Source organism: Leptonychotes weddellii, chromosome 11 (genome assembly GCF_054177405.1).
Source record: "Leptonychotes weddellii isolate Sample4059 chromosome 11, ASM5417740v2, whole genome shotgun sequence".
NCBI lineage: Eukaryota > Metazoa > Chordata > Mammalia > Carnivora > Phocidae > Leptonychotes > Leptonychotes weddellii.
Window position 1 is genome coordinate 6,347,512 of NC_138379.1, and position 17,844 is coordinate 6,365,355.

At 47.8% G+C, this 17,844-nt stretch overlaps 1 protein-coding gene across 1 annotated transcript in view; it reads right to left on the reverse strand.

The window, feature by feature from the left end:
• Positions 1-213: 213 nt before the first annotated feature.
• LOC102743828 (solute carrier family 22 member 20-like) overlaps positions 214-17,844 on the reverse strand; it is a 25,118-nt gene continuing 7,487 nt past the window's right edge. The window contains 5 exon segments of the mRNA XM_031032090.2: positions 214-1,914; positions 11,840-12,043; positions 12,237-12,345; positions 13,873-14,087; positions 17,399-17,514. Coding sequence (XP_030887950.2) covers positions 1,818-1,914; positions 11,840-12,043; positions 12,237-12,345; positions 13,873-14,087; positions 17,399-17,514 — 741 coding nt within the window. The 3' untranslated portion in view covers positions 214-1,817.

Genomic DNA, 17,844 nt, shown 5'->3' on the forward strand with positions numbered 1-17,844 from the left:
ATGGCTCTGAAGTGTGGTCCAGACATTGTTTATAATAACCTCAGTAATCTCCCTGGCATGTTGTATTCTCTCAAAAGTTTATTTTTTTTAAGGATTTTCTTTATTTGTCAGAGAGAGAGAGAGAGAGAGAGAGCACGAGCAGGGGGAGAGACAGTGGGAGAGGGAGAAGCAGGCTCCCCGCGGAGCAGGGAGCCCAATGCAGGACTTGAGCCCAGGACCCTGGGATCCCGACCCGAGCCCAAGACAGACACTTAACCGACTGAGCCACCTAGGTGCCCCCAAATTCTGTTTTTTTAATAAAACATGTACAAAATCTTGTTTTTCTGCCTCCTCCCTCAGAGTTCAGCAGTGACAGGTCACGTGTTTTTGTTTTGTTTTGTTTTTTAATCCTCATGACTATTTCATCCACTCCAGCAACACGAACTGAGTACCTACTGTGAGGTGGACCGTGGTAGATACACACAAAGATGACCTACCTGTCTTCAAGGAGCCACTATGATAGATCAGCCTGTAATGAACCCATCACAGCACAGCAGGGAGAATGTGAGGAGGGACTCACGAGAGCCCAGAGGCACGCAGGGAAGGTCAGGGAATGCTGCTGCCTGGAGGAGGTGACTCCCAAGGTGAATCTTAAAGGACGCCTTTCAAATTTACTGATCTGCTGAGGGCTGTGGGTTGAGAACAACTCAAACAAGAAAGGAAACACACAAAGGATCGCCGAATGAGCGATTAAATCTATGGGAGGGACTGAGGATTTAGTGCATTGAGGCTCATGCCTTGGGACAGCTTTTTGGAGGATTCGCATTCAAGCTCTGTTCCAAGCGGTAAGCTGCGGAAAGATGACGTTGGCAAAAGGACATGTTGCAGTGGTTCCTGCCCAAACTGTGATATTTTTACTTTTTCCCCAGATTGCGCTTTTTTCTTGAGCTTTAGGGGTGGAGCCCTGATCTCATGGATTCTCTGGCAATTCCAGGAGGAAGGGATCAGACAGGAAAATGTGCTCAAGACTACTCAGAGAGCCAGGATTTGAATCCCTCATGGATCCAATCTGAATTACACTGAAGGGCAAGGCCAGGGGTGCAGGCATCTGTCCAACATCTGGACTGGAAATGGATCTGAGGTCAGAGGGATACCAGGAATTCGTCTCTCTGTGAGACGTTTGGAGAACCACGCCACATCCCGTTTCTGCAAGGTGCTATTGCCAGGAATGCCAGTGAGGGGTAGAGGTCTCTGTCCAGTGCCTGAGTCTGGCTCATCACATATTCACCAACTACTCCCTAAGCACGTGCCATGTGCAAATGCCACATTTGCTAGTTGAGAAGGTGAGTCAGACCCAACCAGGGGAAGAGAGCTTTAATTGTATATACGGCAAGACAGAGTAAATGCCGAAGGTGTGGAGCAGAATGAGTTCTCAAGGACAAGCTGGGTGGGGCTGTCCCAGGGACAACCAAGGGGCACAAACGTCAGCCACTTTAACCTTGCAAAGACACAATGTTTGGAGGTAGAACAAGAATGAACAGAGGTTTTAAGGGGACAGGTATGGGGATGGGGAAGGAAAACAGCTCCTCCTTTGGTCCCTGGACATGGAGGGTCCCTGGTTCCTCTTGACTTTCTCCATGTTTGTGATGCCATTTGGCTGCTGGTGGCCAGTTTCCTTCCAGCAACCACAGCCCTGGCTTGTGAGCAGCTCTTTGGCCTGGACCCCCAGAGCCACCATGGCCCTTGGCCAACCTCACCCCCATCAGTGTCAGGAAAAGCCCCAGGGGTGTCTGGAGACCAGATGAGGGGCTGCCAGCAAGCACCAGGCTTGTGGCAGCTTAGATGATTTCTTTGAGGGGAGAAGCGCCCAGCTGCTGGAGAGAAACTTCTTCCCTCTTCTCTTGCGCATCCTTCTTGGAAAGACCTCCTTTGACTCTGTTGAAATGTAAAGGCAAATGGAAAAATAAGACGGAAAGGCAGAAAGGACATGGTGAGAAGCAGGTGGTGTGTGCACAGCATTCAACACATGTCTCTACTAGCCCAAAGCCCCCAAGGGTGGTAGAAGCCACAGTGGCCCTTCCTCTAGTTCTCGTGGGGGCACCCCAGGGAAAGACTGCAAGGTCAAAAAGTTTTCCAATGAGGACCTGAGGCCAGACACGCACCCAAGGTCACCCAGCTGGTGAATGGGGCACCAGGTTCACTGAACTTGCTGGGGCTGGGCCTGGCTCCCCTGCGGACCAGGGGCACCTGCAGAGACCCCGGGGGATCTAGGCACTGCCAGGGCCCTTCTCGCTCTGCCCCAGGTAGAGAATCAGCCAGGCTGGAGCAGGGAGGAGAATCAGGGGCTGGGAGATGGCAGGGAAGTCATCTGGAATAGCCTCCCAAACAGCGTGGGGGCTGCCCCGTGGGGCTTTCTGTCCTTTGAACAGGTGCAGCTTTGCCTTTTTCGCTTGTAGCCCTCTATCTTTGAAATAATTTGTGTTCTGGTCTCTTTTATTTTATCCTGGAATTGCGCAGACCAAGAATGGTTTGTTCTACGTAATTATGTTAGTTTTCTTTTTTTTCTCGTTTTCATCATTTACACCTCTTGTCCATTTCTCTGGTCTACTTTTCACTGGCTCTGGTTTGAGAACGTTTTCCAATGTTCCAAATGTCTTATCAGAGTTTTCATCCTTACCTTGTAACTCTTATTTCTAACCTTTTAGTCCAACGGTTTAAGCCATTTTTGTGTGTGATTATTTCTTCACATAATCACAAAGAGACATTTCTTTCTTCTCGCTCTACTGTCCTCCGTGTCTCTTTTTTCTGCACTTGAAGCCTTGTATAGTCTTTCTGACTCTGTCCTTTGGGTCCATTCAGCTTATTGGCTTTACCTGTTGTGTGCCTGAGGGGTGGGGGCTAAGGGACAGGAGCCTGTCCCGCCTGCCTGTTCCTCCCCAGCTCCCGTCCATGGATTCCCCATCCCTTCCAAAGATGATTCCTAAAAACCCAGAGGCAGACATCCTCCAGATTCAACCACTACAATGGTTAGGCTTGCTCAACACCATTTTTAAAATTCATCATATGAGCAAAGATGACCAGAGGCAGCGTGTTGGGTGACCTGAAATCCATGGTCTTTTTTTAATGTCTGAAATATAATACAATAAGCATTAAAAACGTCCTGGGGTCAGCCATGAACTGGGGTTTGCCATGGGTGAGAGGGTGGCAGGAGGTCCCAGCTGACCAATGGCGTGGGCTTTGGCCTTGGTGGAGCACCAGACCTCTTGCTGAAAGGCTGAACCACATCCCCCACCCCTCACCTCTCTAAGCCCCCACTACCAGTGGGAAGAACTCCATGGAAGGTCACCGGTTGGAACCCCGCAACTTTGTCCAGGCCCTGCTGCCTCTCATCTGGGTCCTTCCGCCATCTTGGCAGGCTTTTAGGAGCACCAGCATCTTCCCAGACACTTCCCTAGCTTCTGGGCCTTGAGAGGGTCTCCCCTGTGTCTGGGAAATTATGTAATTGAATTTTTTTTTTTAAGATTTTATTTATTTATTTATTTGAGAAAGAGAGAGAGAGAAATAGCATGAGAGGAGAGAGGGTCAGAGGGAGAAGCAGGCTCCCCGCTGAGCCTGGAGCCCGATGCGGGACTCGATCCCAGGACTCCGGGACCATGACCTGAGCTGAAGGCAGTCGCTTAACCAACTGAGCCACCCAGGCGCCCCGTAATTGAATTCTTATAATTGCTTTCCTTTGTGCCTCTCCTCCTTTGTTACCAAAGAAAGCCTGCTCAATATAGACAATTTGGAGATAATTTTTATATTAAAAAATTTTTTAAGTTTTATTTATTTAACTAATCTCTATCCAGTAAGGGGCTCGAACTCAGGACCCCGAGATCGAGTTGCATGTTCTTCTGACTGAGCCAGCCAGGCATCCCTGGAGATAATTTTTAAAATGTGAAGTAGCCAGGAAAAAAATTAAATGTCACTCCTAACCATGAGGCGACCACTGTCACCATCTTAACATATTTCTTTCTCTCTTTCAAGTCTCTATTTCTTTTTTTTAGTTTATTTTTATTTATCTATTTAAGTAATCTCCACACCCAATGTGGGGCTTAAACTCATGACCTCAAGATCAAGAGTTGCATGCTCCACTGACCGAGCTGGCCAGGCGCCCCTCGAGTCTCCATTTCTTGACATAATTAGGAAATATCATAATTAATTCTAATATACTATTTAACAGTATAGTATAAACATTACCCATGCCCTTAAAAGTCTTCATCAGCATAACTTTTTACTATTGCACAGTAATCATAATTTATTCAAATTGTTGAAGATTTGGAGAGTTTACGTTTTTTTCCAGGCATATTAAACATGGTGATGAATATCCTTGTAAATAAACTTTGTCCACATTTCAGTTTATTTGCTTAGGGCAGATATGGAAATGTTGTTGCTGCTTAGAAGAATATGAAAATTTTTCCATCTCGTGATCGGTAATGCTAAAGAAACTTCCAGAAAGTTGCAGGAGTTTCCTCCTTCCTGTCCATACTTCATCATTGACTATGACTATGTTTTAACTGTTTTCCTTATTGGATATTTAACAATGACCTCTTTTTTGTTTTAACTTACTTTTCTTTGATTGTGACTGACGTGAATACCTTTCCTCTGTTTATTTTCTATCAGCATTTCCTCTGTGAATGTTATAATCTTACAGGAAAGGATTTTTTGAGCAGGGTTAGTCAACTCTTCTTTTGCTATGTTGCTCCAACAAACTGGGGCATAAGCCCAACTGGGTCATGGAGGCTGACCTGGCCCCCCGCCAGGCATACAGACCATTCTGGAGAAACCTTATCTGGTCTTGTGATTAATGAAGGATGGGAGCAATTTACATACAAATAACTTATTAACAACTGGATTTTCGTCAGCCTGTGAAATAAATATGAGGAAGTTCCCTTATATCTTTATGTAACCTAGGAACCGGTGGTAGGTGTGTTATCCCTAATCCCTCTTGGCTTGTAGCCATCTTGGAGATGGGTAACGTGAACCTTCAAAAGAGCCATTTTCTTCTCATCTTAATCCTTGACACCCAAGGCCTGGGACTAGCACTCATAATTTATGATGAGATTAGAAACGGAGAAAAATGAAATGGGCTGAGCAGTTCTTGAATTCTTATTGTTCAGATGTTGAAAACTCCACTTGACTGACTCATGAGAGAGGCCGTTTCTTGCCTCCCGTTCCCCAACATCACCACTGCCTACCAAACCAAAACAAGTTGAGTCTTTTCTGTCTCATATTTGGTTGGAAGGGAATTGTCAAGAAGAACCCCAGACAGGTTATTGAAGAAGCCCATGGACCAGAACACTCGAGAATCATGCAGGAGCATATTAAATGTGTATCTGATTATAAGCCCCTCAGGGGCTCTAAAAATCTTAACTGCAGGAGATCCTATGGCTGTTGGAACAGGTAATCATTGCTGAAGAATACTCATTCTTCACAGGGGTGATATGGCCCTCAGGGGGCGAAAACTGGTTCTTGGAGTGGGGGGGGATGAAAAATCTGAGATACTACAATGGTTTGTGGCCATCCAAAGGGCCACAGTACGTGAACAGATACAATTGTTATTGGCAGGGTGGAGGTGTGATTAGGGAAAAAAATGTATATCTAGAAATGTCCCCACAGTGGGGGTGGGAGGGGTGATAATGAAAAACGGTTGAGAAACTGTTCTAAAGCAACTGCTCTAAATTCCTAGACCCGAGGGCCCATTTAGGCTGAGATTTACTAATGCAAAGGAGACAGAAAGGGTCTTTAAAAATCAGACCACATCAATCCCTTCCTCCAAGTCCTGCAGTGGTTTCTCTATTAACTTAAAAGCCTAAGTTCTCAGAGTGGTCTCGAGGGCTGCCCCTGCCTCTCTCTAGGCTCATCTTTCAGGTTCATACCTGGCCATCAGCTCCTGCCAGCTCCCTGGGACTTCAGGGGGCCTTGCATAAGCTGTTCTCTTTTCCAGGGACACACTTGTCCCCCTTCTCAGTCTGGCTAATTCCTTCTCCTTCATTAAGTCTAGAGGCATCCTCAGTCACTCAGTTAGTCTCTCTTTTTTTTTTAAGATTTTATTTGTTTATTTGAGACAGAGAGAATGAGAGAGACAGAGAGCACATGAGAGGGGGGAGGGTCAGAGGGAGAAGCAGGCTCCCTGCCGAGCAGGGAGCCCGATGCGGGACTTGATCCCGGGACTCCAGGATCATGACCTGAGCCGAAAGCAGTCGCCTAACCAACTGAGCCACCCAGGCGCCCCAGTTAGTCTCTCTTAATTGCACATTTATTTCTGTGTCTTTGTTCTCTCTGTGCCTCTCTTCCTCTGTAACCTCCAGGAGGGCAGAGATCACACCTGTCTTGTTCCCTCTGCACCCCATACTTAGCCCTGTGTCTGACCCATCATAGGAACTCAATGAATAATAATACATAGATTAGATTTAATATACAGATTAGATTTCGAAAAGGCTAAATTAAACACCAGGTAAAATCCTTGGCCTCCAGAACTCTGCCACAGCTCCCTGACCACTGTCCACTACGTTTATCAGCTCACTCATGGCGGGCTCCATCTGGACAAGCTCCTCCTGGTGCCTCCCCAAGAGCAGGTTTTGTTTCCCAAGATGTTAGCCCATTCTATTTGCTAAAAAAGCATCATGACCATTTCCTCAATAGGTCGCAAGTTTAAATTTCTTACGCAAAAGTTTATTTGAGATGCAAACTGGCTTTGAGTGTGGCCAGTCTACTTTTGGCATGGTTATACTTGCTATAATCTCAAGGGGGAATCTAGAGGAGTGTGAGGTTGGAGGAGAGGGGAGGTCAGCGGGATTGTCCTTTATCTGTTTATGAGAATGACAACCTGTGTCATCAAAAATATATGGAAAACTTTTCTTCCCTTCTCTTCCTGAACAACCCATCTTAAAGCCATTACGTGGGGCAGAGCAAGGTAGGTGTTGACATGGAGGGCTGTCCCGGCATGGGGTTTTGGAGCCTAGGTGGGGTGTGGAGGGGTCTGTGAAGGAGAGGGATGAGTTACATGCTGGGGGATTGATCAAATAGGCAAATACGTTAAGGCTGAGGGAAGGCAGATTTCTCATTGTCAGAGAAGGGAGTTAAATATGAAAAGGGAGCAAACTGGTATAAACCTGGTGGTGGGTGGTGTTGGAGGTAATGGTGTGACTCATGGTTTTCAGTATGATCTACAGATACAGAAAAAAAGATGTACGGGTCTCTGTACCTATATGTATATTCATATATTCCCTATCTCTGTTCGCTGGGAGGCTTGAGAGCAGAAAAACCCCATAATAATGAGCCCCTCACACCTGGATCTTGGCTTTTTTTTTTTTTAAATTTATTTATTTATTTTAGAGAGAGAGAGAGAGAGAGGTGGGGGAGAGGCAGAGGGAGAGAGAGAATCTCAAGCAGACTCTCTGCTGAGCCCAATGGGGGGCCAATCTCACAACCCTGAGACCATGACCTGAGCCAAAATCAAGAGGCAGATGCTTAATCGACTGAGCCACCCAGGTGCACCAAGGATCTTGGCTTCTAAATACTATTCTCTACTAAAATGAGCTAAGACACTCAGAGAAATGGCTGCTGCCAAGACAGTTATGGGGAAACTCATTTCCTAGGCTATCCAGGAAACAATGACATGCTTAAAGAATTTTGAAAGAACACAGAAGTCAAAAGGTTCATACTGCCCAAATTTAGGACAAATTGAGCATCAAAATAAACAGGGTATAATACATTGAAAAATAAGGATTGGGGCGCCTGGGTGGCTCAGAGGGTTAAGCGTCTGCCTTCGGCTCAGGTCATGATCCCAGGGTCCTGGGATCAAGCCCCGCATCGGGCTCCCTGCTCAGTGGGGGGCCTGCTTCTCCCCCTCCCTCTGCTTCTCCCTTTGCTCATGTTCTCTCTCTCTCTCTCTGTATCTCTGTGTCTCGAATGAATAAATAAATAAAAATAATCTTTAAAAAAAATAAGGATTTATAAATCCATAATGATACAAATACATACATAATAAATTGAAAGTTTGATCAGGAATGGAATACTTACATAGTATAAAGTACTTCACCACAAAAGGCTTGTTAATTACAAAGGGGAAAAGAATTAACTTTACAGTGCAGAGGGCCTGGCAGGTACCTCCTTAATTAAGGGATCAAGGGGAACATCATCAATCACAGGACAAACCAAAATCGCGCACCAGCTGATGGGATACAACGAGCAGAATCAGGCCTCACATTTGTGATAACATTGCCAGAGATGCGTGAGCTACAACCTGTAACATCAGAAAACCCCAAACCAGGGAGAAATCTACAGAATAACTGGTCTCCATCTTCAAGCAGTCAAGGTCATTGTTAGCTCACAGCTAGTCTGTGGCAGCTCCGCGTGCATCTTCAAAGACATCTGGAGCCAAGACACTGCCCATCAACCACAGCAAGGATGATATGGACTAGCCAGTAATTTTTCATGGGCTGTCAAAGTGTGACTCTCCCTCTGGAGACAGCCTCTCCCAGCTTGTCTAATATTGTTTGTTGAAAATTATGGATTGGGGCGCCTGGGTGGCTCAGTCGTTAAGCGTCTGCCTTCGGCTCAGGTCATGATCCCGGGGTCCTGGGTTCGAGCCCCTCATCGGGCTCCCCGCTCGGCTGGAAGCCTGTTTCTCCCTCTCCCGCTCCCCCTGCTTGTGTTCTCTCTCTCGCTGTGTCTCTCTCTGTCAAATAAATAAATAAAATCTTTAAAAGAAAAAAATTATGGATTTATGGTCTGCAATTGGTTTACCTGGCTCTACAAACCGATTTTAGCTGTGACCAACGGGATACCAAAAAAAACCCCTTGGCAGACGTGTGCCTAGGCTTCCCCGAGATTGAGGTATCTCCCTTTCATGCTGACAGCCCGTGAGAGAGACCAAAGAGAGGGCAGAGAGGACCCCCAGGCGGTGCACCTGGGTGCCCTGGGCCTTCCTGATGATTGCCTGCATTTTCTTCCTCCTAACTGTATTGCATCCTTCATCTCCTGAAAGCCTTATATAAGTGTGCTCTGTGGACTCATCCCTGTCCTTGCTGTTATAAAACCTTGTATAACTGTTGGAGTCAAGAGAGTCTGAGAACACCCGAGGATCTAGTCCAGCCTGAACGAAATGCAACATCTAAATGTCACTTGTGATTCTGAACCGGATCCTCTTGCTTTATGGGATGTTGGTGGTGGGGCAGGGGTGGGGGTGGGAAAGACTGGCAGAACTTGAATGAGGCCAGAGGATTAAATGGAAATCATATATCAATATTAGCTTTCTAACTGTGATGGTTCTACTGAGGTTGTGTAACAGAACATCCTTGTTGGAGAGAATTACACGTTAGAATATTTGGCAGAGATGTCTCAACAACTTTCTCTCCCAGGGTTCAGACAAAGAGTGTAAGTTTGAGATTGCCCCAGACCACACTCAATACACAGACACGGAGGCAGATGCCCTCACACATACATAATTTAAAGAATAAACGATAAAAGCAATGCAAAATCTGGGACTACTCTGCAACATTGTGCAGCTTCGGAGAGCTTCCTGCATTTTGGATATTGGTTAGTTTCCCAGGGTGTGCAAGCTCTTCCACACTCCCGGGGATGAATGGACTCCTGACAGGACCAGCTAGGTCAGATCCAATCAGCAAATTGTTGTGGGAAAGAATGGCTTGTTCCCAACTATTTTATTTTATTTTATTTTAAAGATTTTATTTACTTATTTGACAGAGAGAGAGAGCACAGCAGGGGGAGCAGCAGGCAGAGGGAGAAGCAGGCTCCCCGCTGAGTAGGGAGCCCGATGTGGGACTTGATCCCAGGACCCTGGGATCATGAACTTGGGCGGAAGGCAGACACTTAACTGACTGAGCCACCCAGGTGCCCCTCAACAATTTAAAAAATAAAATTAATTTTAGGGGCGCCTGGGTGGCTCAGTCGGTTAAGCATTGGACTCTTGATTTCGGCTCAGGTCATGATCTCAAAGTTGTGGGATTGAGCCCCATGTCTGGCTCCGTGCTGGGCGTGGAGTCTGCTTGAGATTCTCTCTCTCCCTCTCCCCATGCACTTTCTCTCTCTCAATAAATTAAATTAAATTAAATTAAATAATTATTTTTAGTAAATGGCCTCCATCATGTAATTGGCTCACATCTGTAACAACATACAGTAGCTTTATAATAAATGTTCCTGGCAGGATCAAACGAAGCTCTGTTACCCAAAACTCGAATTTCATTTGGCATTGCTGGGTTTTTCTATAGCTAGGGTAAGCAAAATGTGACTTTAAAAATGTCCAGGCCAGGGGCGCCTGGGTGGCTCAGTCATTAAGCATCTGCCTTCGGCTCAGGTCAGGATCCCAGGGTCCTGGGATTGAGCCCCGCATTGGGCTCCCTGTTCCACGGGAAGCCTGCTTCTCCCTCTCCCACTCCCCCTGCTTGTGTTCCTACTCTCGCTATCTCTCTCTCTGTCAAAAAAATAAATAAAATATTTAAATGAATAAATAAATAAAAATGCCCAGGCCAGAACCATTACAGTAATATTGGGGGGGCCACTCCTCCAGTTGTCTCTTCATGTACTTGGGTCCCTCAGACAACATCTCAGAGCACCTGCAAACAGGCTCTGGATTGGGTTATTGACAAATACTAACCCAGCATCTGGGGTGTCTAGACCTATACCTGTGGCATGAATGGGAATTAAACAGGCAGAGAGCAAAGAGAGGAACATTCCAGACAGAAAGAGCAGCCTTGGTGTTGGCAGGAGCCAGATCCTGGGAGCTTGTGAGATTTCATATTTTATCTTCAACATAAAAGGGTGCCAGGGAAGGGTTACAAGGAAGAGTGATGTGATTCCTTACATGGCAAGCCTTTCACACTAGTTGCTGTATAAAGAATAAAGTGGAAGGGACAGGGGAAGATACGAGGCTTTTAGAGCTGTCCAGACTCGGAGGGGGATGGTCACAGGGGTGACAGAGAGGGACAGATTCTAAATATATTTTGGAGGCAGAATTGACAGGACTTGCCAAAGGCAAGTGTCCTGTCCTTGATCTATGTGAGTCCAGCCTTAGTCCATGGCTCAGGTTAGATGTAGGATGCTCATGGGGGATTATTTTAAGGATTTCAAACACAGTCCACCTCACAGGTCTCTGGAGGGATGGTTCCAGCTGTGGAATCAAGCTGGACTCAGAGAAAGCTACAGACTTGGGCCTTGTTCCCTTCCCCGGCCCCATTCCCCACAACCAAGGGTCTTCAGTGGCCCCACTGTTGCTGAGAAATGCAACAAGTCCACCTGGCACTTTTAGAAACATCATCAAGGACATCACCTTACTCAGTGACCTCCCTAAGGAGATCCATGAGAGAAATTTCTTCTAGTGCTAATTGTTGAGGAAAGTTTCACTTTTCCCAGATAACTGGTAGCCCCTTTTCTCTTGGACAATATGACGAAAGTCAGTAACAGGGTCTCCCTTTCTTTTGCCAGGAAGCTCTGGGCCAAATTTGAAGGCCACCATGGCAGCCACATGGGCCTGTCTTTGCTTCAGAACATGGCACCTCTCTTCCCCACAAACCGTTATCCCCACTTCTCTGCCAGGCTTGACCTCAGCTCATGTTCCTGTTTTGCCTGGTCTCCAGTTTATTCTTCATTCTATTTCACCATTCATTTTTGGGTCTGTCCTTGATGAAAGCCAAGCCTCTTAGACAAAGGTGGGTAGGCAAGGCTGGTCTTCCCAACACGGCTCCCACCCACCAGCCATGACATTGGAAGAGCAGTGGGAAGACCCTGAGTTATTTCACCTGCAGCCTGTTTGGCCATCCCCCCCATCCCCCCCCCACCATGCCCAGAGGCTCCTTACCTCCTCTCCATGGCCTCGATGGTCTCCACCAGGGGCGCGTTGCGGGTCTCAGCCAGGAAGCACACAGCCAGCCCAGCTAGGATCAAAGTGGCCCCAAAGCCCATGGGGGGCAGGATGGCGCTGAACTCCCCGAGTGTGGTGACCAGGGGCGCAACCAGACCCCCAAAGCGGGCATTGACCGAGGCAAAGCCCATCCCCATCTGCCTAAAAAGTGCGGACTGGTCAGTGGCCATGGCCCAGGCTGCCTAGAGGACTGGGAGTGCCAGGCCCTGGGTGTCAGGGGGCAGACAGAAAGGAGAAGGGGTCCTGCTTCAGCAAGCTCAGCAGGTGTCATCCTGGAGCTCCAGGGCCTCCCAGGTTGGGGCAGGTGCTGCTCTGCATCCCCCCATGCACCCACCTGATCTCTGTGGGGTACAGCTCTCCGGTGAACAGGTACACACAGATGAAGGAGCTGGCCAAGCAGCCTTTGCCTAGTGCTGCCTGGGCCGTGCGCAGGGTCTGCATATCTGCAGAGGGGTAAGCAGAGCCAGGGGTTAGGGGGAGCTCAGAGCCCCAGGGGGGACCAGGGAGGCAGAGGGGTGTGGTGGGAGCAGAGGTGCTCAGGAGGGGATGGGATCTGGGGAAGAGGCAGAGGCTGAGGCTTAGAGCCCAAAAAGGGACGGGGTAGGCAGAGCACTGGGTGGAGGGGCTTGGGATTCCCACGACCTCATGTTCCCACTTAGGCCCCAGAACACCCCGCACTGCACTTCTCTCACTTCTGCCTCCTTTTCCCGTTCCCGAGGCAGGACAAACTTTGGAGTTAGGCCTGGGTGCAAATCCCCACTCGGTCACTGTCACTTAACCTCTCTGAGCCTCCCTGTCCTCAACTGTAAAATGAGGAAAACACCAGCACCTGCTTTGCAGGGTACTCATAAGGTTCCGTGACGTCATGAGTGCAAAGGGCTCAGTGCTCACTCAGTGTTTGCTGTTACCATCATTGCTACTGGTTATGAATAGTAAAACCCCAATGCACATGCCCAACATCGAAGCAATGGTCAAGGAAATTATGGTACGTCCTCTGACTGCACACTGGATCCAGGAGGGGAGATTTATAAAACACCCATATCTGGGCTCTACCCCCTCTCCGTTATATTAAAGCCTCTTGGGGATAGCCTCAAGTTTGGGTATTTCTTTAAAGGTCCCTAGGAGAGGGCGCCTGGGTGGCTCAGATGGTTAAGCATCTGCCTTCGGCTCAGGTCATGATCTCAGGGTCCTGGGGTCGACCCCACTCAGCAGGGAGTCTCTTTCTCCCTCCCTCTCCGCCCCTCCCCTGCTATGCATTCCCATTCTCTCTCACTCAAGTGAATGAACAAAATCTTTAAAAATAATAACAATAAAAATAAATAAATAACATGAAAAAGCATATTTATGTTATAACACATAGTGAAATAGGATATATCTTATATGTATAAATAAGATAACACATATATACATATATAATCCCATTTTTATATATATGTACATATATAATATTATCTCAATTATGTCAAATACAAAATCTACAAAAAGGAAAAAAGACTGGAAGAAAATATGTCAAAATACCAATAGAAATAACCTATCCATTTTACAGGAAGGTGATAAAGCCCGGAGAAATCAGACAAACTGCCCAAGGCCATGTGCCCTTGGCTTCACACAAGCTCTAGGACTCTGAAACTCAACCCCGGCTTCTTGCTGGAATCACTGGACTGTTCTTTAAATACCTACAGTTGGGTACCATTCCTTGACACTGCTGACATTGGCCTGGAGCCCCTGGGCATTGGGAATTTCAAAGGTCATCAACCTGATCTCCCTGACAAGATGGTAAGTGCTCTGGGGTCTTTGCCAATTCTCCGCCATGGCACTGAGTGCGTAGTAAAAACTCTGCTAATGGACAGTCACTTCCTCTCCAGATCCAGAAGAACATCCCTCAGCCTGTTCCTTTGCTGTAGTCATTGCCCACCAGGCCCCAGACCCCAGAGGCTCCTGGGCGGTCATGGCAGAAGCACATGGCTCACCTTCCGGCACAAACATGTTCACGATCACCATGAGCCCAGCCAGAATGAGGAAGGAGGCCACGGTGGCCCGGCGGCCCACGTATATCATGGTGGTGGTGGCCACTAGCATGGCTGGGATGTCTATGGCTCCGAACAGGATCTGCACCAGGTATTCACTGAGTCCAAACTTCTGCAGGTCCATGGCCAGCCCTTAGTAAGCCATGGAGTTGGAGAACCTGGAAGAGGCAGCAGAATGGTCCTGCTATGGCCCAGGGTTCACTGTTCTGGACCCAGGGAACGGTACACAGGATGAATGACACAGGACGCCATTGTCAGGGCATTAAATTCCCTGAATTTAACCCACCCCCCTTTCCCCTTCACCAAATCCAAGTCTCTGACTTGGGTCTTAGAGCCCAGGCTCCTCCCTCCATGTCCCTGCTTAACCACCTGCTCCCCAAGTCAAGTCCGTGGGCTCTGGAGTGTGAGTGTTTTCCTGTTTTCCCCTATCTGCACTGCTCCAGCCCCTCCACCTCCACCTTCAGTGGCTGGTCTGAGCTTCACAACTAAAAGCTGGAAGGAGAAAACGAGAGGCGTCCAACCAGGCAAAGACCCCACTGGACCCTCACAGTGTCTCTCAATGTTTACTGAGAAATCTACACCTACAGATGTCTGCTTCTGCCAAGGGGGGTTTACGGTCAATCTGACGGCAAAGGTCTGGAGTTCCCACACCGGGGGGGGGGGGTCTCCAGAGAAATTTAAAATGTCTCTGAGGCAGTGTCTCAAAGAGATATTTGTACATCCGTGTTCATAGCAGCATTATTCACAAGAGCAGGAAGATGGAAGCAACCCCAAGCTGCGACCGAAGGATGGATGGATGGATGGATGGATGGATGGATAAAGAGCATGTGGTGGTTGCAGGTAACTACTCAGCCTTCAGAAGGAAGAAGTATGATGTTGAACTTTCTTTTATGTGTCATTTACCCACGTAACAACAAAAGCATGGGACTGGCCCTCATGAACCCCAGCACGTTGGACTGGTTTTGCTTCCCTGCGAGACCATATGTTGACATAGGCTCTGGAACATCTTGGGGAGGGGAAGTGGAAAAATGGAATTTGGCAGGGGGCTCTCTCCAAGTAAGACCCCGGCCTCTGCCCCCTTAGCACTTACTGAGAAACGCCTACCATCCCTCCCACCTATCCCCAGCTATGTGAGTCAGGGGAGATGGAGAAAAAGAGAAGACACTTCTAGAAAGGTGATACAGTAATTCTTATTGACCCTAGACAGGTCTGGATTCATGTAATACTGTAAAGATATTTACAGATATGGTTAAGTTATTAGAAGGAAGTAGCAGATATGTATGGTATTAACCCATTTTTGTAAGAATACATGTGTGTGTCTTGTGTGTACAAAGGTCTGGAAGGATACAGACTCATGCTTGGCAGGGCTTGCTGCTGGGGGGTGGAGGGGAGCAGAGTGAGAGAAGGAGCATTCGCTTTCCTCTCATCCAGTGATAACAGGTACGCATCTTGAGTTTACTAAGTGTCAGATACTGTTCTATTGGCTTCACATACATGAATGCTTCTAATCTTCACAACCGCCCTATGTGGTAGGTACTATTATACCAATGTTACAGACGGGGAAACTGAGGCACAGAGAGGTTAAGTAACTCACCCAAGACCATGGAGACAGAGCTGTGGCAGATAAGTGGCAGAGCTGGGATTCAAATCCAAGCAGTCGGGTTCCAGAGTCCTGCCTTTTATTTCGTCTTGTTTTTTTAATTTTTAATTTTTTATGTATTTTTAAAGATTTTATTTATCTATTTGACAGAAAGAGAGAGAGACAGCGAGAGAGGGAACACAAGCAGGGGGAGTGTGAGAGGGAGAAGCAGGTTTCCTGCCGAGCAGGGAGCCCGACGCGGGGCTCGATCCCAGGACCTTGGGACCATGACCTGAGCCGAAGGCAGACGCTTAAGGACTGAGCCACGCAGGCGCCCCTTGTCTTGTTTTTTTAAATTAAACTACAGTTGAGTCCTGCCTCGCAACCAATACAATATCCTGCCTATATGTTTCTGGGTTGTTTGGAAAAACATTTTTTTTTTTTCCCAATGAGTATGCAGTGCTTTTGTAATTTAGGGGAAAAAAAAATAACAACAAACCAGTAGAGAAAAAGAAATCCAAGTTTACGGAAGGCATTTACAACAGAAGCTTGTGAAAGTCCACCAGTTCCTCACCCTTCCTCTTCCTCCCAAATCTCCCCACCTGCCGGCAGAAACTCCATCTGGGTGACCCAGTCACTAGCTGCCTGAATTACTTCCTTTGAACAGAAATGGGCTTGAGCTTATTTTTTCCAGAAGGATCCAAGAGGGGACTTTCAACCCTGGAATTTTCAATTCATGATGTTTCTTCCCAGTGGGAAGAGGACAGCGAAGTAGGGGTGGGCCAGCAGGGGTAGAGCATCACCTCCCTGATTTGGGTTCTGAGGAGCTCTCTGGCTGCCCAGGGCAGAAGCCCTCTAAAGGTCCAGGGTGGTGGACAATCCCACATTTCCAGGGCTCAGGGAACACAGCTCTGAACTTAAATCAGAGAATAGACTCTATCCAAGCACTTACCCTGGCCAGGTCGGGGGTTACATGTCTAAACATTTAGTTCTCAAAAGGACCTTAGGGGTAGATATATAAGCCGGAAATTGGGGCACCAGGAGGCTGGCTGACTTGCTCAAGGTCACCCAGGTAGTCTGGTCTTCCACCACAGCCTGGCCAGTAACCACAAAACAAAAGGGCTGGGTCTTCTCCAGAGAACAGATCACTCATTGCCTGTGTTCCCTACTTCACAAATACCAACCCTTACCCTTTACATATCTAGGACATCCTGTCAAGCACAATTAAAATGGCTCCCTACCCCCTTTCTAAATCAGTTCCTTACCTTAGGATTTGCCAGCTGCCAGTCTGTGCTAATGGGAATGGATTGCCCTTGTGGTTTTAGCCATTTTACACTTCATGTTTATCTATGTGAGCTGCTATGAATCCCTTCCTGGTCCCCTGGCAAACGCCACAACCATTTTTGTAAAATCCACGTGGATGCCGTCTCCTGCATGAAGCCCTCGGCAGCCCCAATCAGGAGAACTGCTATAGGGACACTTGTCATACCTCATAGACATTATCATTTCCTTGTCTGTCCCTTTCTGACCCACAAGTGTTTCTCCAGGGTGGGACACTTCCCAGAATCTCCTGGAGAGCCCCAAGGGCCTATCAGGATGGGACAAGGTACATTTTGGAAAAGCTGCGTGGGTGATTCCAATGGGCACCGCCCCCACCAAGGTGAGACCCACTGTCCAGATGTGGGGTCCCTAGGTCGGCACAGATGTCTCATCTATGACCACATCTCAGCGCCAAGCAGAGGGCCAGAGGACCCTAGACAAAGAGTAGGGAACAAAATTGAATTCACAAGGCTCACCTGCTCAATGCATTTGAGAACAGAGTTTGGAAGTGGGGATAAAAGGTGTGTCCCTGCCTCAGGTCAAAGACTTGGGCGCAAGCATATCACCTACCAGACCACCATGAGACAGCACGTGACCTTTCGGATGGCCGGGGTTCGGAAAAGGTCGAAGATGAAGTTGGAGGTGTGCACATTTGCAATCTCACTCTGGATGTAGGAGCTCACCACCTGGACAAGGGAAGTTTGATTAGCAGAAGGGAAGGATCTGGGACCCTATTTTCCTGCGAGGAGTCCCTTTATCTGTGGAGAGGAAGGTCAAAGTTGAGGTCCCCAGCAAGGTGGCTGGTTCTAGTCTCTGCATGCTGGGACTGATGGCTCTCAACAGATTGTTTCCAGAGCTTCGGGATGAAGCAGAGGCTCCAATGTGAGTCCCAAGGCTCCTGAGCTGCGGGCTGATTAGGCTGAAATTGACACCTGTGGTTCTCGAGGGACCCTCACACCTCACCCCTGGTAGAGACTCTGAGATAGGCTTGGGCAGTGGTTAAGGGCAGGGGTTCT